At 43.8% G+C, this 27972-nt stretch overlaps 1 protein-coding gene across 7 annotated transcripts in view; it reads left to right on the top strand.

The window, feature by feature from the left end:
• Positions 1 to 510: 510 nt before the first annotated feature.
• MECOM (MDS1 and EVI1 complex locus) overlaps positions 511 to 27972 on the top strand; it is a 566735-nt gene continuing 539273 nt past the window's right edge. For 2 of the 7 annotated variants that reach the window (XM_067737973.1, XM_067737972.1), the window contains exon 1: positions 516 to 862. In XM_067737973.1, coding sequence (XP_067594074.1) covers positions 826 to 862 — 37 coding nt within the window. In that variant the 5' untranslated portion in view covers positions 516 to 825. Of the gene's footprint in view, positions 863 to 27972 lie in introns of all 7 variants that reach the window. The other 5 variants (XM_067737975.1, XM_067737974.1, XM_067737977.1 and 2 more) reach the window with 4 other exon arrangements.

Raw genomic sequence — 27972 nt, 5'->3', positions numbered from 1 at the left:
ACAAGGATGGCAGAAAACGTTGGCATTACACCTAAAGTCAAGGAAGAAACATTTATTCTGCTTTCAACTCTGAAAGCAGAAGCCGCAATAGCTTCAGTAGCAGTAACAGCGGCAGCAGATTTCCCGAAGTTCAGGATGATTCTCACTTTCTCCTGGATCGCTCGCCGAGAGTCCGGTCCTTCTAGTTCTTTAGTGTGGGAAAGATTTTAAATGTCGTCTCCCCTCCCCCCACTTCTTGCTTTTCCCCAAGGACGGTATAGAAAATTTCCTGCACTTTATGTTGGGATAAACAATAATACTAATAATACAAGCTTACTGGTGATTCCAACACGAAATCAATCATTTGCCCTAGTCTTTTCATTTCTTTCTTTTTTTTTTTTTTTTTTGGGCGAGGTGTCTGCTCCCCTCCGACTCCCTGTGCTCGCTCCCCGCCCCCCGCCGCCCTCCCCGTGGCTCCCTTTCTCCGCCTCCTCGGCGATTGCCATCTGACAAGATCTCCAAATCAAAGTGATAAATCGCTCCAAACTTTTTTTGGCGGCGTTGAGATGTTGGAGGGGCGTCTAGCGCGCATGTGCGAAGGTGTCCAAACTGACAATGCTGGAGAGATAGCGAGTGTGGATTGAGAGAAAGGGAGAGAGGGAGGGAGAGAGAGTGAAAGAGGGAAAGACAGAGAGTGAGTGTGTGTAAGTGTGTGTGTGTGTGTGTGTGTGTGAGAGAGAGAGAGAGAGAGGAGAGGGAGGGAGGGAGAGGGAGAGCAAAAGAAGGAAAAGATCCAAGAAAAAAAAAACCCAACCACACACCAGCGGCTGCAGGACTGGGCACAGCATGAGATCCAAAGGCAGGGCAAGGAAACTGGCCACAAGTAGGTGCAATATCCCTTTTCTATTGGCTTTCACCCTCCTCTGCCATCTTGCATATCTGTCTACAGCGCTCCGGGAGGGAGCGCGGGGCTGCCTCTCGCGCCGGGGCCCCGGGCGGAGGGCAGGCGCAGAGCAGACCCAGCAACCTGCCGGTCTCAGCCTCCGCGCCGGCCGCCCGAGCTCTCGCTCCTTGTTTGGGCACCAGAGGAGCCGGGGCAGCCCTCAAACCCCGTGCACGGACCAGCTGTGGCAACCCCGGGGTGGGGGCGGGGTGGGGGCAGCAAAGACCTGGGTGGGAGGGAGGAGAGAGCGCGAGAGCGAGCGGGAAGGGGTGGGGTGGGGGGTGGGGGGTGGGGGGTGGGGGAGAGGAGACGCGAGAGTCTCCCCCTCCCCTCTCCTTCCCCCCAGGCGGAGGAGAGTTGCCTCTGGCCAACCAGCTGGTCCCGGGTGTGGGAGGGGGAGCGGGGAATGGGGTGGGGGGCGGGCTGGGGAGAGGAGGCTTTTCGCGTCTGGGTTTGTTTCTGGGGTTTGGGGTGGGTGGCAGGCTCGCAGGGAGCCTCAGTGGCGGCGGCGGCGGGCATCAGTGGTGGAGTTGGGAAAAGTTGCGAGGCGGCCGCTGGAAGTTGCGCGGGCTGGCGGGCTGCGCCGAGCGGCAGTTGCGGTAGTGGGCGCTGTGCGCTCGGCCGTGCACTCAGGCGTGCGCGGCGAGGCGGGAGGACTGGGGTGGGGAGTGGGGGAGACGAGGGTGGAGGCTGTAGTCTGGTGGGGGTGGGGTGGGGAGGGCACGGGCAGAGCCGAGCTACCGGCTCAGCAGAGCTGCGGGCAGGTGGGGAGAGAAGAGGCCCCGCGAGCGCCTGGAGAGCCGGGAGTGGAGGGCGCACAGCCAGCGGCGACAGCCGCCGAGGAGAAGGAGGCCGAAAGGGCGCGCTCCGGCCCGCGAGCTCCAGGCTGGCTGGGCGCCGAGTGACCCCCAGGGGGCGGGCTGCAGGGACACTGGGCCGCGGAGAGGGTACGGCGGAGCCTCCCGCGCTACTTCTGGACGTCTCGGGTCACTAACCCTCCCCGGCGCCCCCTGCCTGCCCGGCGTGGAGCGGCCTTCGTCACGCGGGACAAGGGCTATTGAGTTCGGGGCGGGGGCGACGGTACGCCCATCCCCCACTCTTCTCGCAGAAGTGTTGGGTGACTTTGCCCGGCCTTGCCCGCCGAGCCGACACTGTCCGAGAAAGCTAGAGCCTCAGCCGGGACTGTAGGCGACGGGACTGGGTTTGTCCAAATGTTTCTACCTCGAGTCTAAGGGTACCCAGCGGTGCCGAGAACTGGAGCAATCTGGAGCAGTCCAAAGCGCTCCTCCTCAAGGTGTCAGCACGCGGGGCTGGAGCAGCCTCGGAAAAGCAAAGGCCGCCGTTCGCTCTTCCCCTCGCTGAAAACAGAACTCTAATTGTTTTGCTTGTGGACCAGAGAAAGTAGAGATGGGGTGGTGGGGTGGGATGCGTCCCTCAAGTGAAATCCCCAGTCTCTCCCACCCCTGCGTATTAAAGCCAAGTACGCCCCGCGCCTTCCCGCCTTTGGTGTCCCCGCCACAGCCGCGCGGCAGGCAGAGGCACCTCGGCGGGCTCGGTTTCTTTGGCGGTAAGCGTCCGCGGTCTAGCCCGGCGAGATGCTGTCATCCTAGGCGTCTTTCCAGTGCTTCTTCCAGTCCTCACCCAAGCACTCCCTCATGCCCAAATACGTTTCCTTTCGCTCTGGTCTCAGGGATCAACCTATGTATAGGGCTCTTTGGGTCATCAGTTCATCTAATTATCTTTCGGATATTGTTCATTTCACTTAGCTTGGATAGTGTCAAAGCGCGCCAGTGGAACTTCTATTTTTCCTGTTTGCGTTTAATGGGGCCGATGTCTTTATTTTCATGAGGAGGAATAAATGTACATATGCTCGGAGGCCTGGGGGCTTCAATTCCGACTGAAGGTTAGGCGCGTGTGTGTGTGTGTGTGTATGTGTGTGTGGTTGGGGGGACGAGACGGGGGTGGGAGAGCCGATTTCAACGCTGCCTAAGTTGTGAAATGAAAGCCGAACGCTTCGCGCGCCTCATTGCCTGGTATCCGCCGAAGTGAAAGCAGAACACAAAACCCTTCGAATTTCTTGGGCAACTTTTCCGACTATTTTAATTACCAAGTTGTACGCTGCCGTATTAAAACATTCCCGCACGCACAGGCCACTCAACATCCAGAAACCGAGCCCGGTTCCCGATCTGATGATACTTGTCATTCATCCAGAGGAAGACCCGTTTATTTTGTCTCTAGTGTTTCTAAGGATGCTGCTGCGGCTTTCTGATAACTAGATGCGAACTCTTACAAACTTTTCTTGCTAAGCCTCAGGTTCTCGCTCGCTGCTCCAGCTGTTGCCGCCGCGGCTCCCTTTCTCAGACAGGAGCGCTGCTTTATGCAATTCTTCAGTTGCAGTCTGGGTAATAAAGGAAATCATATTAAAACTAAGGATTTTTTTGTATTTTAAAGCGCTATTTCCTTCCCCAGCGTAGTGCGTGAGTTTCCTAGCGCATGGCGGAGACAGTCGGTTACCCCTGCTGTGAATCTAACGAAAACTTTGTGGCTGTGTCTGCACCGGTTTCTTTCTTTCTCTGGGTTAGGAAGAGGCAGTGTGACCAGCATACTTTAAAAAACAAAACCACCTTTCTTGTTGCAAAAGTAAACATTGCAATGGAATCAAATCACTTAGAAACAGTCGTTTTCTTGATAGATTGTTATTCTTTTTGTGTTTTGTAAATTTCTTTGGTGGCCAAGTCCTGTCGCGATCTTGGCTGTGGTACAGCATTCCATGAACCCAAACTAGGGACCACAGACCCTGAAAGTACCCGCTGAAGTTAAACTCAGACTGAATGCACAGCCTACTTCCCAACTTACAGGGCTTCTTTTTTTTTTTTTTTTTTTACACAATAGTTAAAACCGATAAATTGGTTGCAAATCATTTGGGAGGAATAAACCATTTCATTAAAAAAATAAAGAAGGGAAAAGCAAGAAGATTGACATTTGTACTGTCTAAAGCCCTTGGCCTTTATTCCCACCTTTAAGAAAAGAAAACTAAAGCCAAGCAGGCTCTGGCAGCGCCGTGAGGCTTCCCAGCCGTTTTCTTGGGCGGCAAGGACAGCACCTGGGCCGTGCCAGAAATGCCAGTTGCAACTGTTTTCTTCTGGTGATGGGAAAGAAGTGAAGCTGGATCTGCCCAGCATGTCTAGGGCCCGAAACACCGAAGGAACCCCACTTCCCTAAAGTGACACCCGGCAGGGTTTCAATCACAGCAATGAACGAGTTGCAACGAATAACCCCCCTCCGCCTTAGCTACCGGGCCCGCAGAAGTCTCGTAAAGACCCAGAAGGCGATGCGATTAGCAAGACCCCGGCAAGGCGGGAAGGGGGGGGGGCACTTGTTGCTTGTACACTTGATCTCTGTTTAAAAAGAGGCTCTGAAGTAGGTAAGGTAGATGATGACCCTTCCGCTCGCGCTTTAATTCCTCACCTTAGCAGCCCAATACCTAAGATAGTAAAGGAACCGCAAGCCCAGGTTCCAGCCTCCACTGCCCCTATGCCCAACTGCTTGCGTTTTCCTTCATCCTTAAAATAACTCAGATTAAAACACAGAGCTTTGTTTAAAACACGTATTTTATTTGTTTACTTCAGACTGCTTTTGAGGAGGGAAAAAGCGTTTGCCCTACGGAGGCAGAGGCCCCTTTTAGGAAGGCGGTTAATTTGCCATTACTTGACCATTACCCTGGCTTAGGACTTCTTTATTGCATTTGGCACTTGGAGCGCAGTCTTCCTGCAGCATTTTGATGTGTTTCGCTAAAAAAAAAAAAAAAAAAAAAAAAAAAATCTGTGTTTAGGGGAAGGTTAACAACGCTTTTCATTTCCCCCTCACACTCATCGTCAACACTGTGGAAGGGGACGGTTCATTAGCTACAGGGGCAGGAAGCCCGGAATAAAAGGCTCCTTTTTCAGGTTTTTATTTGTAGGGGCTGAGGAGTCGCAGGTCTGGGTGACGATGCGCGTGGCGGTGTGTGTATAAGTGTGCGTGATTGTGTCTTTTGCGGGGGGAGCCCAGCTCGCAGGCTTTCTGAGCAGAGTCCTCTCCTTACTGCCCGGGGCGCGGCCTCCTCCGCAGACATTTAACACGTAGGACACTAATCGAATAGAAATGAACGCGTCATTCCATGACATTTTTACTTTCTTCTTCTTTTTTAAAAGTTGATGGTAATAATTCTAAGCAGTTTTTCTTTAAACATCTTGTCGTTTGGGAGTTTATTTTATTTCATTTCTCCGAGTTGGGGCCAGGTTATCCGAGGCTGCAGAAGTTGCCTGGGGTAGGAAGGCCACACAGCTGGGGACTCCCGGCTCCGTCCCCCCGGGCAAGTAGGGAAAAGGAGGGCAAGAGAGCACCGACTCGTTGCCCTCTGCACGCCTGGCCCAGGCTCCTCTCTCCCCACACCTCCTTCGTTTTGCCTCTGCTGGAAGCGGGCCCTGAAGTGGGGAAACTTGACTTGTCATCTTCTGGCCAATGGCTCTTACCCTGTTCCCAAGGTACTCAGAGCCTGGCAGAACCCTATTCCCAAGAGCTGGGTACACCCTCCCACCCCTCCCATCAGAACCCGCTGTGATGGGGCCTGGGGGTGGAGCTGGGGAGGCCCTAGAGAGCAGGGAGGCAGTGCTCGCCCAGGCCTCCCCACACCTCCCTCCTCCCGCTGCTGGGCTCCTGGCTCCCAAGCTCAGCCCAGAAAGCTTCTTGCCTCTTCATCCTCAGAGGTGCTGCGCGCCTGGCGCGCTGCTTCCCTCGGAGCCGGGTTTGCATTGACCGTGTACAGCACAGGAACACATGCGCCCTCACACACACTCACAGCTCAGGGGTTCAGGAACATCAAGTGCGGAGGGGGGGCACACACTCATTCACTCTTCCTGGCAGGGCAGGCCCCTTCCTAGCCCACCAGGCAGGGAAGAGAGGGGCTAGTGGGGAGATGGGGCGGGAGGAGACAGTCACATTTTAAGGACGCCAGGCACATTTTTCTGGAGAGGTGGTTAACCCTTCCTGGGCTGGAAGCGAGGCTCTAGGCCCTTTCTACAAAGATCTGTGGAGTCTGCTTTTCTTTTCGGCTGGGTGGCCCAGTATGAATCATTAGTTCCCTTCCCACTCCATTTGCCAAGGTCCTCTTTCTAAAATTAGATTTTCCCCTTCCCACTCTTCTGGCCTTCTGAGTTTACCAGGGAGTTCTCAAGGAAATTGGCTGGGTAGTGAGAAGAAGTGTGAGGAAGAGGATAAAAATGAGACAAACAAATGGAACAAAACACGAGAGGGGAGAAAGGAAGAGAGAAACAGCATGTTTCTTCTTCCAGATCCCCAGTTTGCACACAGATGGGTATTATATTTTTTCCCCCAGTAAATGAAAAAAGTGTAATCCTTGTTAATTACCTTTGCTTACATGCCATACAAGAAACTTCAGAGACGTTTCTACATAAGGAAGAAACTGTTTACAAAACTCTTTCAAAAGTGTGACATATTGCTCCAGTTCAGCACTAAAAAGCTAAACACACTTACCCTCCTTTGAAGTGCCCTGGCTAGGGCAGCTTATTTGAGTGCGGTTCAGATATTGCTGTGGGTATAACTAATGGCCTCTACCTATTTAGCTCAAGTGGGAGGAGAGAAAGCCCTGAATTCCTTGTCCAATGGGTCCCTCTGGAGACTGGGTTCTGGCTCCTGGCCAGTTCTGTACAATGTCAACATTGAATATTTGAATTCCCAGACTCTATTTAACAAGTTTCTAAATAAATAAACTCATTGTGTGTCTGTGTTTAAAATTATTTCACCTCTTCCATAAAAGCTACAGCATCTTATTACATTGGCCTTGCAAGTTGATTTTTAAAAAAATAAACAAACAAACAGAGCGTAAGGCATTTTAATAGGCAGACCTGAACAACATGTGTGTTTTGCAAAGACATTCTCTTACGTGTGGCTGAGTAGGTGCTATTTAGAGGATCTTGGGCTGTTCTGTGTGATGTGGTAGTGAATTATGTTAAAAAACCAAGCTAAGTTCAGAAAGTCAGTGCAATATTAATCACATACAAAGGGAGGCTTGACTGTGTAACTGTACTGTCTTTAGATATTTGATAATGTTGCCTGCTGGGTCCTACAGGACAGAGAGCTTCACTGATGTGTCCTAAATGGCTATCTGTAGGCTTCTGCACTCCATAAGCATTGGCAGGTGTGGAACTCTGCCCAGATGGAGTTTTGTTTCCGGGCATTTTTATTCATCTATCTTTGTCTGCCTTTGTAAGTTGGAAGGGGTAGATACACATGTGTTATCCTAATATTTCAGTATGGTTTTGAAATGGACCACACGAATCCTACGTTTTTACTAATCTCTCAGCATTTGAACATCCACAGCATTTTTATTCAGATGGGAACATACTTGTTCTAAGAAGTACACACTTAATTAAAAAGAAAACGCAAGTTCTGGTCCTCTTTAAAGTGTGGACCCCATCTGGAGTTGTTAGGAAAGGAAGTAGAATTCACTCTAATTTATGTGGATAAAGGACAACATTATTAAAAAGAATGGGATTTGAAAGGGCACATAGCAAAACCTATAACATTTAGCTGGTAACTTGGAGATCTCAAAGCCAAGAAAAAAATACCACCAACCCATGCAAACCCTAAAATAGATTACAATGACCTCAGCCATTTTCATTTTCAAAAATAATAGCCATGATTAAAATGGGGGGAGTGTTTTACTTGGAACCGTACTCTTCTGCATTATTATAAAAGCTGTTTTGTGGTTAAAGAACTGTTTCATTATAGAAAAAAAAAGCAAGTGAATTTTAATCAAATTCCTGACTCTTCAAAAGCTCTTGTTCTTGAGTTACTTCTTACTTTGATTTTAGTTATTATTCTTATCCATCCGCAAATGTGCTGCTCTTGGCTTGTGTACTCAGCTAAATCCTTGACTACTAACTTTTGAAACAATTCTAAAGGAGAAATCTTATTTAGAGAGGCGACTTTTATTAATTCTTGCAGTCACACCTGCCTAGGCCTCGCTGGCTGTATAATAGGAAGGACCAAAGCTTTCTTAACCTGTTCAAGAACCTGCGTAAAGGAATTGATTTTGTAAGTTAAGGTTGTTCCAAGTGTGACATTTATGAAAGTCTTTGTACATAGCCCTTGGTGGGCTTTGGCGATGGGCAGGCTTAGGAAACAAATAATTGGTGAGCAGGAATGAGCCACGTTTCCTGGTCATGAACATTACCAGTGTGCTCATCAGAGACTGCATCTCGGTGTGGTCCCTGACTGAATAGCCAGGTCATCTTCAAGCTATTGAATGACTCTGAGCTCCAGGATCTTTCCTTGTAAAGTAAAAGTTACAGTACCACTTTCTTGGGCTGCTGTAAGGGTTAAACGGAGTAAATGTACCCATCATACCTCAGTCACAAGCTGTCATTCAGTAAATCTCAGTCACTTCCCTTCTGATAGATCAGTTACATTTTCTGAAGAGGAGTTTTTAGACATCCTCCCCTCATCCCCGTTCTGTTTTTATGCAGTCTCAGTTTTAGAAGTATTTTCATGTATATAGTAAGCAGTTTGTATGTCCCCTCATAAATCACACCCTCAGGATAAACGGGCGTCATATCTGAAATGTGGGCACATCAAAACTGTCTACACCAAGCCAAACTAGGCAGTACATTTATTCTGAAAACTTGAGAATCTTCCTTTGCCCTTTTTTGGGGGAGGGAAGGGGCACTGTGTGAATAAAGTGACTGAGATGTCAGCTTTGCTCCCCAGGTGCATGTACACAGCCTAAATTCAGTTGTGCGTATCCTCCGTTTGTCAGGACCCCTTGTGTATGAAAATTTTACTCTTAAGGCACTGAGTTTTGTAAGTCACTTTACTACTCTAGCTGAGTTGCTCTTCTCTAAATGAGAGGATTGGACTAGAGCAGAGCTTGTAAACTCAAAGTTGGCAGGTACGACAAATGAGTGAGGCAAGGTGGTATGCGCACTAGCTCTCTTATTTTTATTGAAAATTTTGGCGCCCAGCCTTTGTACTCCAGAACAAGAGGCAGTGGTAGGGCTGTGGCAAAAGCTGGGCCTTCAAGACTTCTCTTAAGCTGCCCCAGCTTGCTTCCGCCATTTGGGAAAGGGCTCCCAGTGCCGCTAGGTCTTCCTTTGTTTTGGTGAACCAGAACACACATTTATTAAGTTCCCTGTGTTACATGGGTGCGGTTTGTGGCACCCCAAAACAATGACGATAGTAACATCAAAGACCACTGATCACAGATCACCATAACAAATATAATAATATGAAAAGTTTGAAAAACAATGAGAATTACTAAAATGCAACACAGAGACATGAAGTAAGCAAATGCTGTTGGAAGAACAGCACTGATAGGCTTGCTTGAGGCATGGTTCCCACAAGCCTTCGAATTGTAAAAAACCAAAATACCTGTAGGTCTTCCATTTTTAAGAGAAGCCACATATCTGGATTATTCTGTGAATTTTTCTCCAGTTTAAAATGTTGACTCAATTTAAACAACAACAAACAACATTCTGCGGGCCCAACCAAACACCTCTGTCTGTCATGTGTATAGTTCATGGACCCTGGTTTTTGCAATGTCTGGATTAGATGATTTCCAAAGGTCCTTCAAAGTTCCAACATTTTACGATATCCACAAGGCTTCCTGGATATTACCTTGTATTTTTAAGATCTATATCTTCCTCCTCCTCCCCAAAGTTACTGTGTGTGTGTGTTTTGATAGGTGGAAGTACTTATTACAGAATCTGATATCTGGCCATTTATCTGGAAAAAAAGTCTTTCTCAGCCATGTTGTGTCTTTCTTTCCCTCCACGCTGCTTCATCATTAATTGGCTTAAGAAAATAAACTGAAACACTCACTCCCCATCTCATAGCCACTGGCTGCCATTCTTCCTTATTTCTCACTCATCCCAATTCTTTGATTTGTGGGCTAGGGGTTGGGCAGTAAATCATTAGCAGACAGTTTTCTGTGGTTTTCCTCAGTGGGAGAAGAAGTCATTTGGCTACTGTGGGTATAACAGAGGAAGAGTTCACCCCTGCCCCCTAGGAGGGTCCAGATGTTACGTCCTGTACATCTGTAACTGAAGAACCCAACTGACTTTTAAGACATGAACCTAACATGGAGAAATCAGTTTTTAAGGGACGGATGTATTATTTGACAAGAGTGGCTCTCCTTGCAGGAAGATTATACATGTCAGGGAGCATTTGAAAATAAACACACATTATTGTGTTTATGGTCATGATTTGTATTTCTAGCAGAAGTGGTGGGTGAAGAACAGGTAAAATTAAATCCTGGGGACTAAAAGCGCCAAGTATGGGGACGGAATACTGATACAACCGATTCTCCCAATAAAGTCTGGAAGAAGAACTCTATAATATCTAACTCAGCACTACAGTCAAGGGACTGGTCAATAAATACTTGTTACTTTCAGTTAACATTGTTGGAAAAATCATCACATAAAGCAATGCTTGTAGAGTAGTGATGAACCATGCTTGTAAGCATTATACGAGGGTTATGAGATACCCAGCTCCCAATTTTTACACCTGATACTGAAGCCCAGAATTTTTAGCCCGGCCTTTGAGGACCTCCCACTCTTGAGTCAGATGGGGATTCTGGGCCCAGGTTCTGAGTTAGATTGGCCTGGCTTTGAATCCTGACTCCACCATTTACTAACTGGGTGAAATAAAGGTGAGCCAGTTAATTTTTCTGTGCCATAGTTTCCTTAATTATAGACTGAAGATATTTACTTCATGTGAGGATTTGATGAACTAATGCATTTAAAGTGCTTTTTTTTTTTTTTTTTTTTTTTTGCGGTACGCGGGCCTCTCACTGCTGTGGCTCTCCCGTTGCGGAGCACAGGCTCCGGACGCGCAGGCTCAGAGGCCATGGCTCACGGGCCCAGCCGCTCCGCGGCATGTGGGATCTTCCCGGACTGGGGCACGAACCCGTGTCCCCTGCATCGGCAGGCGGACTCTCAACCACTGCGCCACCAGGGAAACCCTAAAGTGCTTTAAATATACTAAGAACATGTTATTATTATTTTATAAAATTTTCAGGCTTATTTGTCTCCTTATCCAAATTAGTCCATTCAACCTGACTCGTTTAATCATTTTACTTCTCTCACTCTCTTGTCAGCCCAGTCTTGTGTTTCCATTTCCAACCTTTGGCCACGATGTTGCCATATTCTGTAGACCTACCCATACTGTACTTTGACCATCAATATCTAACTCCTTTAAGATTTAGTTTAAACCCTTCCTTCTTCATGAGGTTCATCCTCATCCCTCCTGTAGACGTGCTTTCTCTATGTCTTTTCATTCCAATAGTATGGAATTATTTTTACCTATCATCATTTGGGCATTTTGTTATAAATTCCTTGTCTTCACTAACTGTATCTTCTTTTTCGAGCTAAACTGTAAAACTCCTGGAGAGTCCATTTCTGTTTTGTACAGTGCCTGTTTCTATGTTTTGTATATGGCAGATATCAGTATAGTTAGGTGATGGTGTTTAGCGATGGCCTTTGGTGGATTATGTGAACCCCTTCAATTTCTTTGCCTGTAAAACCTTCGTAGTCAGGTAATGTCAGCACTAGCACTCTGGGATATTTGACACTTTAATTGCATACTAAATCCACAGTTGGCTTATTTTGACAGTGATAAACCCCCTGGAAAACACATTTGGAAAGTAGAGTATTATTCCTAATTTTCACCAATAAATGCTACTCATTTTGCCAGTGCAGGTATAACCCATGGCTTCTCACTTAAATTACAAATTGTTATTGATCCACATTTGATCTTAAGGTTTATCAAACTCTGTACTGTACCTGGTTCTGGAGACTGTCAGTGGAATCGAGGTAGAGGTGGTGAAACAGTTTGTGGACTCATGTAATTCCTAGGGACTTGGGGGTAGTCAGCTTCACAAAGGTCACCAGAAGCCCAGTTTTTAGATAAATTCTAACTCTAATTCAGGCAGTACTAATAGAGATCATAGCAACAATAATTTTGCTGCATATTTTAATGTTCATTTATAATGAAAGCCTCTTTCAATTTAAGGCTGACAAAATGATGTTGCATGAAATCTTATTTAACTGATCAAATTAATCCCACCCACCCAATGGGGCCCCCTTAATTCAGATGCAACCATGTCTTTCTCCCCTTGAATCCCTACACCCCTCCCCCCCCCCATCGTTTTACAAATCTCTCATCTCTGTGGAGAAAACAGGGCTATTTGTGCCTTGGATAACTGTCCTCAAGCTCTGAATGATTGCAGGGTTTCAGTTCCTGTTAGAAGTTTTCTTCTCCCAAGACCAGCCTGGTGTGACTTTTTATTTTATATTGGAGTATAGGTGATTAACAATGTTGTGTTAGTTTCAGGTGTACAACAAAGTGATTCAGTTATACATATACATGTATTTATTCTTTTTCAAATTCTTTTCCCAGTTAGGTTATTACAGAATATTGAGCAGAGTTCCCTGTGCTATACAGTAGTTCCCTGCTGGTTATCCATTTTAAATACAGCAGCCTGTACATGTCAATCCCAAACTCCCTAACAATCCCTCTCCACCACTCTTCCTCCCAGAAACCATATGTTCGTTCTGTAAGTCTGTGAGTCTGTTTCTATTCTGTAAATATGTTCATTTGTATCAATTTTTTTAAGATTCTGCCCATAAGCCATATGATATGATATTTCTCTTTCTCTGTCTGACGTACTTCACTCAGTATGACAACCTCTAGGTCTGTGCATATGGCTGAAAATGGCATTATTACATTTAATCAGTGGGGTGTGACTTTTTGTCCTGCTCTTAGAACTGCTTTTAAGGCATTAGGAGGCCCTTTAAATAAGGGAAGAGACTAAGAACCACGATTTTTAAATTTTATTTTACATATTTATTTATTTTATTGGAGTACAGTTGCTTTACAATGTTGTGTTGGTTTCTGCAGTACAGCAAAGTGAATCAATTATATGTATACATATATACCCTCTTTTTTAGATTTCCTTCCCATTTAGGTCACCGCAGATCGAGTGTATACAGCAGGAAGAACCACAGTTTTATACTTCGGTGCTGATTATAGACTTTACCTTTGGCAGGAGCTATGAAATTTAGTAATACAATGTTTCATGATAAGATGATAACAAAAATGGAGGGATTGAGCAGCTATCTTTGTATCTGGAAGCATCATGGTTTTTAACCTTGTTCTGGGTCTCAGACCCCTGCAAGAACCTGATAAAACGTATGAAGTCTCTCTCTAGAAAATACAAATATGCATACAAATTTTCATGCAATTTCAGTGGTTCATGGACTGCTAAATTCCAGCCATAGGTATTATAATGGTTCACTCATGTGACCAGACTTGCTGTACCCTAGTATGTTTGTTATATAACGTCTTTTAAGTCTTTATCAATATTTTTTCATTATTTTAGAAATATTTTTTCTGCTTACGAAATTTATACTTGTTCTAATAATTTAAAAACTGCAAAAATTATCACACAGGAAATGAAAGTTCTTGGTAGTTTACCCTCTTTTGTCACACACTGCCTGCAGATGGCTACTATACACCGTTTAGTGTGGTGCATCTATTAGCATATATATGTATATATATATATATAAATTTATAACTTTTTACAGCGAGTTGCTTTTTTCTATTTAAAAACTTAATCATATACCTTTGACCCTTCCCCGTCACTATGTATCAATCTAACCCATTCTTCTAAAGGCAGCAGATCCTCCACTGTTTGGACGTGACACATTTTACTGAACCATTCCCCTATGGATGACATTTGAGTAGTTTCCCGTTTTCAGAACAGGGCAGAGAAGTTCCCCAAACCAGAACTCTAAGGGAAAATGAAAGTGAAGTGTACAATTAAAGGAAGCTCACAGTTCAGGGTGAAGTGTGCTGGCCTCTGAGCCGTGGACACAGTGGGGCTTTGGGAAGGTCATGGAGGGTTGCCTCACCCTGTCAGGACAGATCAGATTTCCAGGCATCTTTACCCACTGAGGTCCAAGGGTCAAAGCCAGAGCTAAGGTACATCTTTGTGAGATCCACTGTGATATATCACTGATATTTCAAGCTTCCTGGATTGTTCTGGACTTCATATTTATGCCCATTTCCATTTTCTGCTGCTGCTCAGAACAGGCTATAGCTGAAATCAATTCACATACCCCTAACTGGATAAGGACAAGTAAGTTGTCACGGTTTCAAATCTCAAGTTTTTGTTTTTAAATTACGATTTCTTTGCATGTACATTATTATCACTCTGTCCTATCCTGTATATACAGCTTAAACCAACGGATGGGACTAGATAAATGCAGAAGGTTATCGGAAGCCAATCAAAAATTTATTCGTGTTCTTAAAAAAATGACCCACAATAATTTCTAACCTATGAATTGGAAAGATTTTCTCTGGGTAAGCGTGCTATGGGAAAAGTTTTATAATGGAAACTGTCTCTTACTTTTAACTATAGCATCAAAAATATGACAGTATAATGTTACACACTAAAACCCATCAGATGCAAAATTCTAGTTTTTGATTATAAGTTATAAACCAGGCTAGAGAGACTTTTGAAAAGTGGTTTTCTTTGGCAAGGATGTTGTTGATTAAATATAAAAAATTCAGAAAAAATTAGTTCATCCCATTCCTTTACACAGAAGTTTACAAAAATGGAATAGCTGGGTTTTGGTTCTAGTGGGAACAACTTTACTTATTAAAGCTCATTGGATTATATTAGACTAAAAACACACTAGACATTTTAGATTAGATTTGAAAAGGCATCATTCAAGGAATCAAAATTTAGTCATATAAATCTTTTTAAGAATTAATTTACGTTGCAATTTTGATTCCTTAGAGTACAGTATTTGTTCCAAATTCAAAATTTTTTTTCATGGATGCATAAAAGTTGTTCCATGGGGCATTACTTTTGTTAACATTTTCAAAGCATATTTGAAATGAAATCAATCAAATCAACTCAATAACTAGCTATTGAATGCCTAGTATATATAAGGCACAATGAACAAAATCCTAGAAACACTCACTTTCCTGAAAATATTGAACATCAACACTTGACAAACATACCCCTGACAATGGTTTATTAACTGAGAGAAAGATCACTGTGTGCCTGTTGCTGCTCATCAATGACCACATTGTGGTTTCATGAGTCTGGAATACTGAATCCTATGCCTGACTCTTCGCATATACTGTTAACATTGTGAAGCCATATACCCAACAAGCTGCAGTGCCATTCCAAGTATTGGGGGTCTTCTATTTGAAAATAATACCGTACTTCATTTCTCTTAATACCTGTCAGATGTGGAGGTCATTGCTTGCCTCACTAAATTACTTACGTGTTAATGCTGATGTGGTTTGCATTCAAGATACTTGAAAACAAAACCAGGCCTTTATACCTTTATAAATACTTGCTGTTGGTGACTATCTCTTATCCATTAATTCAACAACTGTTTATCAAATGCCTGTAATTCTAGGTGAAGGGAAGGTGGCAGCACACACACACACACACACACACACACACACACACACACACACACACACACACACACACAGGCAAGGCCCCTGCCTACACAGAGCTCCCATTCCGGGGGAAATAAATGTGTATGGTCATATACTTCCAGACGTTGACTTGTGGTATTGAGGAAATTAAAGTAGGGTAATTTGCTAGAGAGGAGCCAGGACTTATTTTAGAAGGGTGGTTGGAGAAGACCTCTCTGAGGAGGTGGCATGTGAGCAGAGAGTGATGAGAGGAGAATGTTTATTAAGTGTTTGAAGTGTGGCGTATTGACACTTATGGCTGGCATATTCAATCTCCCTGGTGCTCTAACCTAGGGCAGAAGCAGACAAGGTGTAAAAGTATTGTCATTGGTTTCATTTTGTAGAATGCATTTACAGATACCACGTAAACTTTTAGCTGGCTCCACAGCCTAGGGGCCAGCACAAAGGTTTTTGTGTATCTTCCTTTATAGATGGAGGGAGTGGGAGTTTTGGGTTTGATCTGTAAACACTAGGTAGGTGGCAGCATCAGAGAACAAATTAGGTTTCTGAACACATAATTCAGTCCAGTTAAACAAATATTTATTGAGCACCTATTTAACAGCCGGAGCCAAGCACTGCGTTGGGCACTGAGTATACAAAGAGAAATAAAATCGGTTTCCTGCACTCGAGGAACTTACAGTCCATTGGGAGAGACAGAACATGTGGATAGATGGTTTCAGTACAGTTGAGTCACAATGATCTGGACAGTGGTATGTGACTGACAGTGTACCTCGTTTCACATCTATTCTGATAAAAAATTCTTTAACCAATAACCCTCTAAGCTCAGAAAAAAACATGTTTCAAATTTGAGGGTTAAAAGTTTGCATGTGTGTAATGCATTTAACGACCTATTTCTAAATTTAGCTTCTGAGAGTTCAAATGCCTAGGATGGCGGGCATTTGTATATTAGATGAACAATAAAATATTTCTTGAAAGGTCCACCCATCACATTTGTCTGTAGTTAGGGAAACGCTGATGGCAGGAACGGAGTAAGATGCAGAGTGCTTGAGGTGTGTGCCCCATAGCCTTGGTCTGCACCTGGGCAAAATGCTCTTCCCACCCTCACCAGTTTAGAGTATTTTATCCCTTGTGCAGCTAGAGCAAACTTTCCAATCACAGTTCAAGAAGAAGTTCTTTTTCGAGGCTCTCCAAGGGTTTCCTCCAACTCCTTGCCACTTGTAGCTGTGTCTGAGAGCAAAGATCTTATGCCCAAATTGAAGTCTGCATGGTTCAAAAGGTGCATCTTGCTTTTAGCCTCAGTTTTCATCTGGTAGAAGGTAGTGCTACCCAAAGACAGACAGGACTAAACATCGTGCTGTGCTGTGTGTATGTGTCTGAGCTAATGTTCCAGCCTCTAGGTTTGGCAGAGAAATCAGTGCATCCAACATCGTTACCGCTGGGCACAGTTTGAAATCCTGAGCAAGCTCCCCATGTGCCTGAATGCATAAGATGCTAGTGATCTAAGCATCCTTGCTGATAATGTTGCAACATTAAAACAGCAGCATAGATGTTGTTTGACTCATGAAGTAGCATTGTATCTTTGTTTCTTTGACCTAAAATTACTGGGTAGATGAAACTGAAGGGGGTGGGAAATGTCAAGGTAAAAAGCGATATCCATCCAGGGCTTTCAAAGGGCCTCATGATCTATGTATCAGATCTCTCTTCCTGCCCTTGAGTGATGGTAATCTCTCAGTCACCAAGGTTTTACTCTCAAGAAAAGAAAATACTCTGATACCTAATACGATGAGCTGCACCTTAGGAAACCTTCCAAGTGAATCTGTGGCATTGGCCAGGACTTGTACACTGCTTCCAGGGTGTATGGACCACCACCATTTATTTCCTTCTATCGCTTTTGCCTGATTTGCCTGGATGGCATCATAACATCTCATTATGTAGACTTGACAATTAGTAATAACTTCACTAAGAAGAAAATGCTCTCTGCAGCATTTTAAGCCCTATCTACTTTGAAGATAGGTTCTGATTTTTTTCTTATGTGTGTTCAGCTCAAAAGTCCAGAATATTCTGGGTACCATGGCCTGTTTTCTGATGGGTGATGCTGGCCAAGGAGTCAGGACATAGTTTGAGTCTCAACTTTGCTACTCGTCAGCCTGGTGTCCTTGGGCAGGGTTCTAACTCTCTGAGCTCAGTATCCTCAAGTATAAGATAAGAGCAATAACTACCTCTGCTTTGGCTTCCTCCAGACTAGTAATGCTAAAAATAAGAGGACATATGTGTAAGCTTTTGTAAGTTGTAATGAGCTGTGTGAATTTAATGTGCTTCTAAAAATTATAGAATATTAAAAATGCTAGGTGCTTCCCTGGTGGCGCAGTGGTTGAGAGTCCGCCTGCTGATGCAGGGTACATGGGTTTGTGCCCTGGTCCGGGAAGATCCCACATGCCGCGGAGCGGCTGGGTCCGTGAGCCATGGCCGCTGAGCCTGCGCGTCCGGAGCCTGTGCTCCGCAACGGGAGAGGCCACAACAGTGAGGCCCGCGTACTGCAAAATGAAAAAAAAAAAAAAAAAAAAAAAAAAAGCTAGGGAGGGAATAAGAATGTAGACTCTGGAGCCACATTGTTGGGCTGACATCTTGGCTCTACTACTGCCAAGCCATGTGGCCATGGACAAACTACTTATCCTCTCTGTGCCTCAGTTGCTTCATCTGTAAAATGGAGATAATTTACAACAACAACAAATGTCAGTACTAGTGAAGATTATTGAGTGTTCAGGTGTTATGAGGTGACTTCTCACACCTCTGTGAGGTAGGCGATATTGTTATCTTGGTTTTGCAATGAGGGCACTGGGGACACGTGAGTCCTTTGCTCTAGGCCCCTCAGTTCCGAGCACAGAGCTAGGATCCAGTCTGGATTTGCTTTACACCAAAGCCTAAGAACTTAATCTGAACACTCCACTGCCTTATTTTTTTTTCATCCAGAAATAAAAGTGGAACATTACGTTGCTGGAGCATTCCAGAGCTCATAAGGGTAATAAGATTTTGGTTAGAGGACACCTTCATTTAAAGAGATGATTTCATACAACGCTTAGTAAAGAGGAATTTTGCCTCAGTTTATATGAGTAATCTTCTCTATGACAACGGTTGGTTATCTCCTGTCTTCCACTTTCTTCCCAGAGTCATCTGCAGTGTGGTTTTCCATCACTTTATGTTTTTATTTTTATTTAGGGAACTCTACAAATCTTTGTTCAATGGATGATTTAGGAGAGGCTTCATTACTTCATTACCTGAAATCACAAGCTAATTACACCTTACAACTTACTGGTGAATGGTGCTGGATTCAGATTCACATTTTCTGAACAATGCACCGTGACTGTACATTTGCCCAAGGTCACCAGTGTATTTTTAAGGCAAGGAAAGCAAGCCACAACTTTACGAGTCTTTCCTCTGTGCGCAACATCTAAAACCAAGTCCTGTTCACCCATCCTCGACTTTGTTTTAGTATCCAAATCACTTGGACCTTGCAATGAAGTATTCGGCTAGTTGCATCATTGAGTAATCTGTGGGATTGAAATAAGTGGAGGGCTAATAAGGTCTCAGATCTAGTCCTTTGCTTTTAAAATTTTGGTTTGTTTTCTATTTTGGGGAAGAAGGCAGTGGACAAATTAAGAGAAGATACAGTGATTCAAATGTAACTGCACAGAATCACTTGGAGAGCTCAAATATACCAATGTTTGGGATCTACCCCAAACCAATTAAATCAGAATCTCTGGGGGTAGGGCTCAGGCAGTGGGGAGCAGTGAGTCCTGGATATAAGAAACTGGGAAGAAGGGGGTCATTTTGATTAAAGAATGAGGGAGGTAGCAGAGTTAGTAAGGTGGCTCCAAATGCTATCTTTGGGGGTGATTCCAGGTCTGTATATGTTTTAAGGTATGGCCTCCTTTCTGTTTTTACAGGCACAGAATTGGAATTTGGAAATATTTTCTTAGCACTTGGCTCCATGAACTTGCTTTCTGCCTATGATTTCTGACCTTTGTATCAGTAATATATAAGAGCTTTCTAGTTGTGAAAGGCCACTGTTGAGGAGACTTCATCACAGAGGATGGATGATCTTTTGAGTCCAGGAGCTGTGATATCTTTTTGACCATTTTGATCTGGTAGCCATTTCTAAGGAGACAGTAGTGTTTTTCAGATTAAAAAACAACGACAAAAACAACCCAGACAAAAAGAGAATCACCAGCTGCTTGGTGAGAGAGCCCTTTAATATTGCTAGTTTCTTTTGTCTTTTGGTTTTTTAGAAATCCCAGACACAAATGCTCTACTAACCTTCCCATGCAAAGGGAGTGCTGGAAATTCCAGAGAAGGCAAGCAGGGAAAACGGAAAATGAATTGTAAAAAAATAGATGTCTCAGGCCAGGAATGTTAAGAAAGCAGAGTAGGTTTTCAGGCTGGAATTGCCCTATATTTTAGAAAGTTTGGATGTTGAATGCCAGTGACCCTTATGCTTGGCTGGTTTTAATAAATGCTATCAGTCACTCACTTCCTTATACAGGAAGATGCATTAAATAAACGTATTGGATGTTGTTGGATGGTCCAGGTATGTTCAGTTGCACCTGAGTGCACATTGGCTCAAGGTGCCCAGTGGTTCTGGAGGTTTCGTTGAGCTCAGTGGGATGGACACCAAAACAGACCATGTGAAGAAACATAGACGTTTGTGTGCACTTGTGGTGAAGGAGAATGGCTTTACTGAAAGACAGGATTGAGCCGGCAGCAAGGCATGAGTGTGTACTTATAAAATGTGTTCTTTTTTTTTTTTTTTTTTTTTTTTGCGGTACGCGGGCCTCTCACTACTGTGGCCTCTCCCGCTGCGGAGCACAGGCTCCGGACGCGCAGGCCCAGCGGCCACGGCTCACGGGCCCAGCCTCTACGCGGCACGCGGGATCCTCCCGGACCAGGGCACGAACCCGCCTCCCCCGCATCGGCAGGCGGACCCCCAACCACTGCGCCACCAGGGAAGCCCATAAAATGTGTTCTTGTGTGGATCTTTGGACACTTGAGGGTCCCTCCTTCAGTTTTAGTTTAAGTTGTACGTTTCAAAATTATTAACCATGATGCCCAAATCCTCTGAGGAATTTCATTTGGATTCTGCTGCTTATTTCAACAACGATTACTCTAATTGCCCCTTTGTTTTTTCTTTCAAAATGATCACTTGCATTTTCCAATTGTTAGAATTTTCTTCGAACCAGGTGTAAAGGGATAAGGTGGTTCAGACGTTTAAAAAAAGAGAATAAAGCCATGTTTTCATAAGAGCTTTTGAATGTTTATTTTGATTATAATGCCAGTGTAAGATGAACATAAAATATAAAATGCTAGGAACCGAGAGTATAATTTTCTAGCCTCAGGAGTGGGGCTATAGAGTCACACATATTTGAGAGAATCTGTGTATTTTAAGAGCTTTATAAGCTGCAGTGCAAGAGGGGTTTTGCAGCAAAATATATGGTCAACGAGAGAAAATAGAATGATTCTATTCTGCAGCTGAGGCTTGAAATAAGGAAGACGAGGCGTGGAACAGGGAAGCGATTTCTTAGCTACCAGAAGGCATATCCCCTTTGCTATCAGGGGAAGTTTTGTAACTTATTTTCTGGGAGTGGAATATCTTTAGCAGAGGGCCATCCTTTTCACTATGCAGAAATCACTCATTTCATTCTCATTGGTAAATATTGTTTCTGCTATAGATCTCCTTAAATACGGTTGAGATAAAATAGAAGATTCCCCAGGAGAAGAAGGCCCAAGGCCAGGACAGAGCTGTCACGGGGCCCTCAGTTAATGTTTAGGAAGCTTCCCTTTGGGGAATGATTTTGTATGAAAGATTCTTTTAATAATTTTATATGTGACTGATTTCTCCCTTATGCAGCTTCTGTTTTGAGAGTAAGCAGAAGAAAATGGTAGTAATAACAAAATTAGTTTTTGCTCATTCACACTTTTTTGCCGTTCGGATTATGGGAGTTGTGAGGTGGGAGACTGGATGGCAGAAGCAAGACTGTGGAAGAAAAACATAGGTGTGTGGGAGAGAGAGGATGTGCAAGGCGGAGCAAACCGGACGTGCTTCTAAGAGGATCTGTTTAGAAAACACAGTGCTCAGGGCTCAAGACTTAAACATTCATATTTGGGGATTCACACGTCTCTATTAACAGTTCTGTGTGAAGGAGGTTTAACAAAAGCAGATTGATGACTGATGTAATTTAATTAGACTCTGGCCTCATAAATATGCAACGTTATTTGAATGAGAAGTTGAATCCTTCAATCTCTTTAGAAAAAAAGGCAATTTGGTTTGCTTCAGAGTCGGTTGCAGACATTTCCACCCTGGTATATAAGTGGGTAAAATAATTGGGTAATTTAAAAATTAGAAGAAAGGCAAAATTTGATTGGCCAATTACGGTAACCATTTGTAGACATTTCTTACCCTTCCTTACAGCTCTGATTTCTTTTATCCAGTTTTACAATGACAGTTATTTCTTTCCTGCACCATGCCTTCTGTAATAGCTCGAGAGATGCTATTAGGTTTATGGCCCCTGATAACTTCACTCTGCCCCGAATCCTTTGAATGGTGGGTTACCAGCACATCCAGAACAAACTATTAAGACTTTATAATGATACTAAAATCAGTCCGTTGACCAAAGGCACATAATGCTTTTTTGGATGAGGTAGGGGAAGGGAGTGCGAGAGTACTTTTTCTTTTGACGTTTGTTTTGAATAAAACTCTGGTCAGGGAAAATACCTGAGACCACGTGAATTGATGGGCTTCCTCTCTGGGGAAATTTGGCAATGTTGGAGGCTTCTCCATAACCATGGAGACTCTTCCAGCCCTCTGTCCTTTTCTCTTTGTCTTCTCTGAGCTGCTCTTTACTTCTAGCCAAGAGTCTTTCCTTTTCACTTTCTTTGTTCTTAGTTGGCCCAAGAACATACCTTTTAGTTGATGAATTTGCAATTTTCTTAACATTTCATCAGTTACGCGGCGATTTTTAAAACCCATTTGCGAATATTTTCCTTCTCCCTTGTCTTCCCTTCACGTTTGAAATGGATAAAGCAGAAGTTTTATTTTTCATGCCTACTTTCCCAGTCACCATCTGCACCATCCTTGGACCCTCTTTAAGCCATTCTGTTAGATTCTTTTCTGAAATGAAATATATGACTAATAAATAGGAAGGCCCTTACTCGTGATTGATAACTACTTTTAGAAACACTGTCATTTGCAATTCATTAAATGCCTTATTTGCCATTTATATTTACTGGAAATTGATACTCTATGTATTAGTTGTTTCCCAGTGACGGATCACTGGTAAATGTATAATTAAAAGACAGCTTAATTCTAATTTATCTTCATTTCTCTTTGAAATAGTTTTACAGCTGTCATATGGACCTTCTTCTCCATTCCAATGCATTCCCACAATTGTCCTCTCTTATTTCTTTTTTTTTTTTTTTTTTTTCGCCGTACGCGGGCCTCTTACTGTTGTGGCCTCTCCCTTAGCGGAGCACAGGCTCCGGATGCGCAGGCTCAGCAGCCATGGCTCACGGGCGCAGCCGCTCCGCGGCATGTGGGATCTTCCCGGACCGGGGCACGAACCCATGTCCCCTGCATCGGCAGGCAGACTCTCAACCACTGCGCCACCAGGGAAGCCCTGTCCTCTCTTATTTCTGAATTTCTTTCCTGAGGGCCATGTCACTTTGTCAGAAGATCTAAATACAAATTCTGCCTCTGCCACTTGCTATGACACTATGGACAAATTGTTAATAGCCCCCAACCTCAGTTTTCTTACTGGTAAAGTGGGAGTGAGAATACTTATTTTGCAGAATTGGCAGGAGTTTCTAATGAGTTAATATACTGGAAAGTACTTTGTTAGCTGAAAAATAGCGTACACGTTGGTATTGAATTAGCCAACATGGTCCTCTAGCTCTTCTGAATCAAACACTTGTGATAATACCCCATAACTGCAGATTACAGATATATCATAAAATAACTTGCAGGGAAAATGAAAGGCTGACCACAGACATGCAGTGAAACCTTTGATGAACAGGGCCAAGTCTCCCCACTGCACAGGAGTACAGAAGGTACAACCTTATCAGTAAGCAGTTGGCTTCATGGGGTTAAAGTCACACAGAAGTGCTGACTCACCCAGATCTATGCCCCATGAAAATAGAGAGCAGTCGGTACACTGACTAATTTTCTTTCAGCCTGCCGTGCCCTGAGATAACTGTAAGTGCTTTCCTGTTTCTTGTCACTGCTGTGACTCCAGCTCACCCCCTTAGACCTCAGCAACTGGCCTCCTGACTCCTCAGTCTTGCTCTGGTCTGGGGTTTTCACCAAATGAGTCTTTCTCGATCAGTGAATAGATTTCCTCCCATTTTCTTCCCCTCTCCCATCTTCCTTATCTCCCATCTCAGGGCGGCCTTTAGCATCACAGGGGGCAAGGCACCTACATGGGAAGACTTCTGCTCACCCAGTGCAGATTCTTCCTGCCGGTGGAGCCTGGAATGTCACTGCCAGGGCTTCAGGTGGTTGGTCAAAAGCTTCCTGGGGTCTGTAGGAGAATGTTGATCTTTCTCTCCCACGGATGGCTGATCTCTTCCAAGTGAGGGCTTTCATTGGGCCAGGGAGAATGATGTAAGCTTGGAATCACCTCTTCACAATTTGGGTGAGGTCAGATCTTGTCTCTGCTTTAGCAAACCCTGGCTTAAGGGAGGTGTAGGTTTTGGGGTTTTATAGTAGCTCTGCAGCCTTGGACATCAACTTCACTTCTGTAGGACAGAGGTGAGACCACCTACCTCATAGAGGTGTTGTGCTGTCTTGTGAGATTGTATCTGTATTACGCCTGGCACTCTGAAATTCTCAGTAAAATCCTCCTCTTCAGTCCTATGTCCTCTGTAAAGCTGCTACTATCACCACCTACCTTTATAGATGAGGGGCCCCCAAAGTAAAATCAAATATCAGAATAGTGTGGAGAGATGGACATTCTCCTGTAGATAGATTTCTCCTCAAATTCTATTAAGGTATTGATTTTTTTTTTTGGTTTTGCCCTCTACTGACTGGCATCTCAGTAGTAACCATCAAAATTTTAGAATAGTAAAAGACAATGTTTTGGAAAGGACTTTTCTGTTGCTTTTTTTTTGCGGTATGCGGGCCTCTCACTGTTGTGGCCTCTCCCGTTGCGGAGCACAGGCTCCGGACGCGCAGGCTCAGCGGCCATGGCTCACGGGCCCAGCCGCTCCGCGGCATGTGGGATCCTCCTGGACTGGGGCACGAACCCGTGTCCCCTGCATCGTCAGGCGGACTCTCAACCACTGCGCCACCAGGGAAGCCTCTGGAAAGGACTTTTCAATAATTATTTATTGATGGCCTGGTTCCTTTCAATCGTGGATGAACTTATTGTCAGATTCTGATCTGTGGGCCAATGAATGTTAAGGTTGTGTTCCGATTATTCTTTAGGGTCTTTATTCCTTTAATAGGTAATATATGGTTTATCAGCTTTAGGTACTGTGGCAGACTTTTATTGTTCAAATAAAATATTTGAATATTGTTCAAAGTAAATATTTACTGCCTCTTTCTGGGGGAGGATTATACTTCCCTACCCTGTGACCTTAGGTTTGTTCTGACTGATACATGTGAACAGACAGAAGTTTTTAAGATTCAGCATGTGGCTCACCGTGATTTGCCTTTTCTCTCTGTCACTAGAGCAGAAATGTTCTAGATAGAGGCTATTTTAGCAGGTTAGGGCCTAGAGGAAAGATGGAGCTGAGTCATAGTTGACCCAGAATAAGGCACATAGCATAATATTAGCAAGAAATAAACTTTTGTTATAAATCACTGAGATTTGGGGAGTTATTTGTTAGAGCAGCTAAACCCAGCCTATTCTGACTGATATAGGTATAAATATTTGTGAATTTTGACTAAGGTTTCATTGATGTACCGATTACATATCCTACATGTACTATATGTACATATCCTTTATGTATTCGGTGAATTCTGAATTATATTTAATGATATAATTGGTTTTCATTTATTTCTTTTTCTTTTATTGACTGTGGGAGTTTTGCGTGTAATCAGCTATGCCTATAAGATACTAGTTGTTAATAAAGAAAAACAAAGTGGCTTAAAAAATGAAAGAAATTTATTAGCTTATGTAACTTTAAAACCTATATGTAGATTATGCTGCTGGCATAGTTTGCTTAGCTATCTGGCTCCATTTATCAATTTGTTCTTCTTGCCTCTGTATGTTGGGTTTACCCATAGACTGATGCAGAATGCTGTACTACGTTCTTTGTTATTGATATTCAGGAGGAGAGAGAAGGCTTCTTTTCTCTAAAACTTTGAAAAAAATCATAACCTTTCCTTTAATTGGACTGACTTAGGCACTATGTCAGCCTCTGAAGAAACTTCTGTGGCTGGAGGAACACCATGCACTGATTGACTCAGACCTTGGATACATGCCCATCTCTGAACCAAATCAGAACCCATCCCTGGAGCTTGGAAGGATGTTATATTAATATAGGAAAGCCAGCTGCTAGAGCAGATAAATTCCAAATTCTCTCTGACTTCATAAAACAAACATTTATTTCTCAGTCATGTTATAGACTAGTATAAATGTTCCTAATCCTAATGATTGGTTCACCTCCAAGAGGTTATTCAGAGACCTTAGTATCTTAGAGTTGGTTCATCTTCAACACAGAGCTCCCAAAGTTACTGCGTCTTAACCGCTTTAGCCCGGAAGTGACACACATCACTTCTGCTCACATCCCATTGGTGAGAAGTAGTCACACAGCCCCTCTTAGGTCGAGAGAGGTGTGCAGTGTGGTCCTTGGCTGGGTATCTGCTTCCCAGCATGCACTCCACACTGTGGAAGGGAGCATGAGCCTTTGATGGTCAGCCAGCTGACTCTGCCACAGATGTTAATCCCACCCATGCAGAGCAAAGGAAGAGGAATGGAGAGAGTGTTGGGAGGCTACTAACCATGTCAGCCACACCAGGGGACCTGGTCTTGATGTCACTGAGGCATTGATTTGTGCTGAAGCAGATGTGTGAGTCCTCCATTGCCTATTGAACTAACTGATGTGCTCAAAAGTTCATCTGTTACTTAAAAATAACTTCAGAGAATATTTTAAACCAGTAAATAAATGAATTCTTGTAAGAAGTCAGGTTCCTCTCTCTTGAGGAACAGGTGAGGACCAAGGCTCAGGTGGGGTTCGAGCCAGGGTTGTCTTCCTTGGGGTCATGGTACATGACTGCAGGGGATAGACACTGCCTGTTATGTGCAGAAGGCCTGCTGGGGCTGAAGTGAGGAGAATGTGTGCAGGAGAGTCACAGAAAGAGGCTTTATGTAGAGTGAGAACTAAACTATTAAGTCGGCATTTGGGGAGTCTTAAGGAAGAAGACAAAGCAGAAGAGAGAGAGAGATAATGAGTAGTTAAGTGGGAGGAGGCTTTAAGACATTCCAGAAATGAGTCCGGATGCCCATAGAAGACTTTTAAGTGCTCTGACAGCATAGGCGGCCATGGAAAGAAATACAGTTCACTATAATTTTCTATTACATGAGGGTTTTAACTATCCTTCAGGATAGTTTTTTTGCTTATCCTTCAGGTGTCAGATTAAATATTTCTTCTCCAGAGATCTTCTTTGATGAGAATTTCCTCTACCCTGCCATCACTTCTTTATTACTGTACTCCATGTGGAAGTTGTAATCATTTGCTACTTGTTTAGAGTCTGTCTTTCATACTGGATTGCATGTGCCATGGGTTATGCATGTGCTAAAGGCTATGTGTCCTTTGACCCCAATTGCATACCTATTACCTTACTTACACTCTGTATGGAATAATTTCAAATGAATGACATTTGAAATATTTTATGAAGCCATGGTTGTAAACAGCTGTTGATTTTTTTTAGTTTGAAGAGTAGCTTCTCCAATTCAATTGAGATCCTAAAAGTTAGAAAAAGAAATTACTTCAAACTTTTAAAATTTAAAGAGCATATGTAATAAATTTGTGATTTATTGAAATTCCTGTTGAGTATATTTGAAATTAAGTAAGATTTTGCTCTTGTGCGATATTCTCCAACAGTCTCTAAGACACAGTGCCCTAGAGTTCATTTCTTCTGGTTGATCTTTATTTCAGAGTTTGGAGTCAGTCATAGCCCTCTAATGTCTGAGGCTCAAGGCAACTTGGTTGTAAATTGTTGGGACCCCAGGGTCATCTTTGGCGTTTCCAGGCCTTGAATAGGGTAGACTCTGGCATCCGCAGACTCCATGTTGTGTCTGATTTTATTGCTGTGTAACAAACCAGCCCCCAAGTTAGTGGCTTAAAACAAGTTTATTATTATTTCTTGCAGTTCTGGGTATTGATGGAGTTCAGTTAGGTAGCTCTTACTTGGAGTCTCATGTGGTTGCAGTCGGATGTTGGCTGGGGCTGCAGTCATTAGAAGATATTGAACTGGACATTCAAGATGGCTCGATCAAATGGCCACGGCTCCCGGCTGTCAGAGCTCAGCTGTGGCT

The sequence above is a fragment of the Pseudorca crassidens genome, chromosome 5, assembly GCF_039906515.1.
Source record: "Pseudorca crassidens isolate mPseCra1 chromosome 5, mPseCra1.hap1, whole genome shotgun sequence".
In the NCBI taxonomy this organism is placed as follows: domain Eukaryota; kingdom Metazoa; phylum Chordata; class Mammalia; order Artiodactyla; family Delphinidae; genus Pseudorca; species Pseudorca crassidens.
Note: the sequence above shows the minus strand (reverse complement) of the source record. Positions and strands in the feature narration are given on the sequence as shown.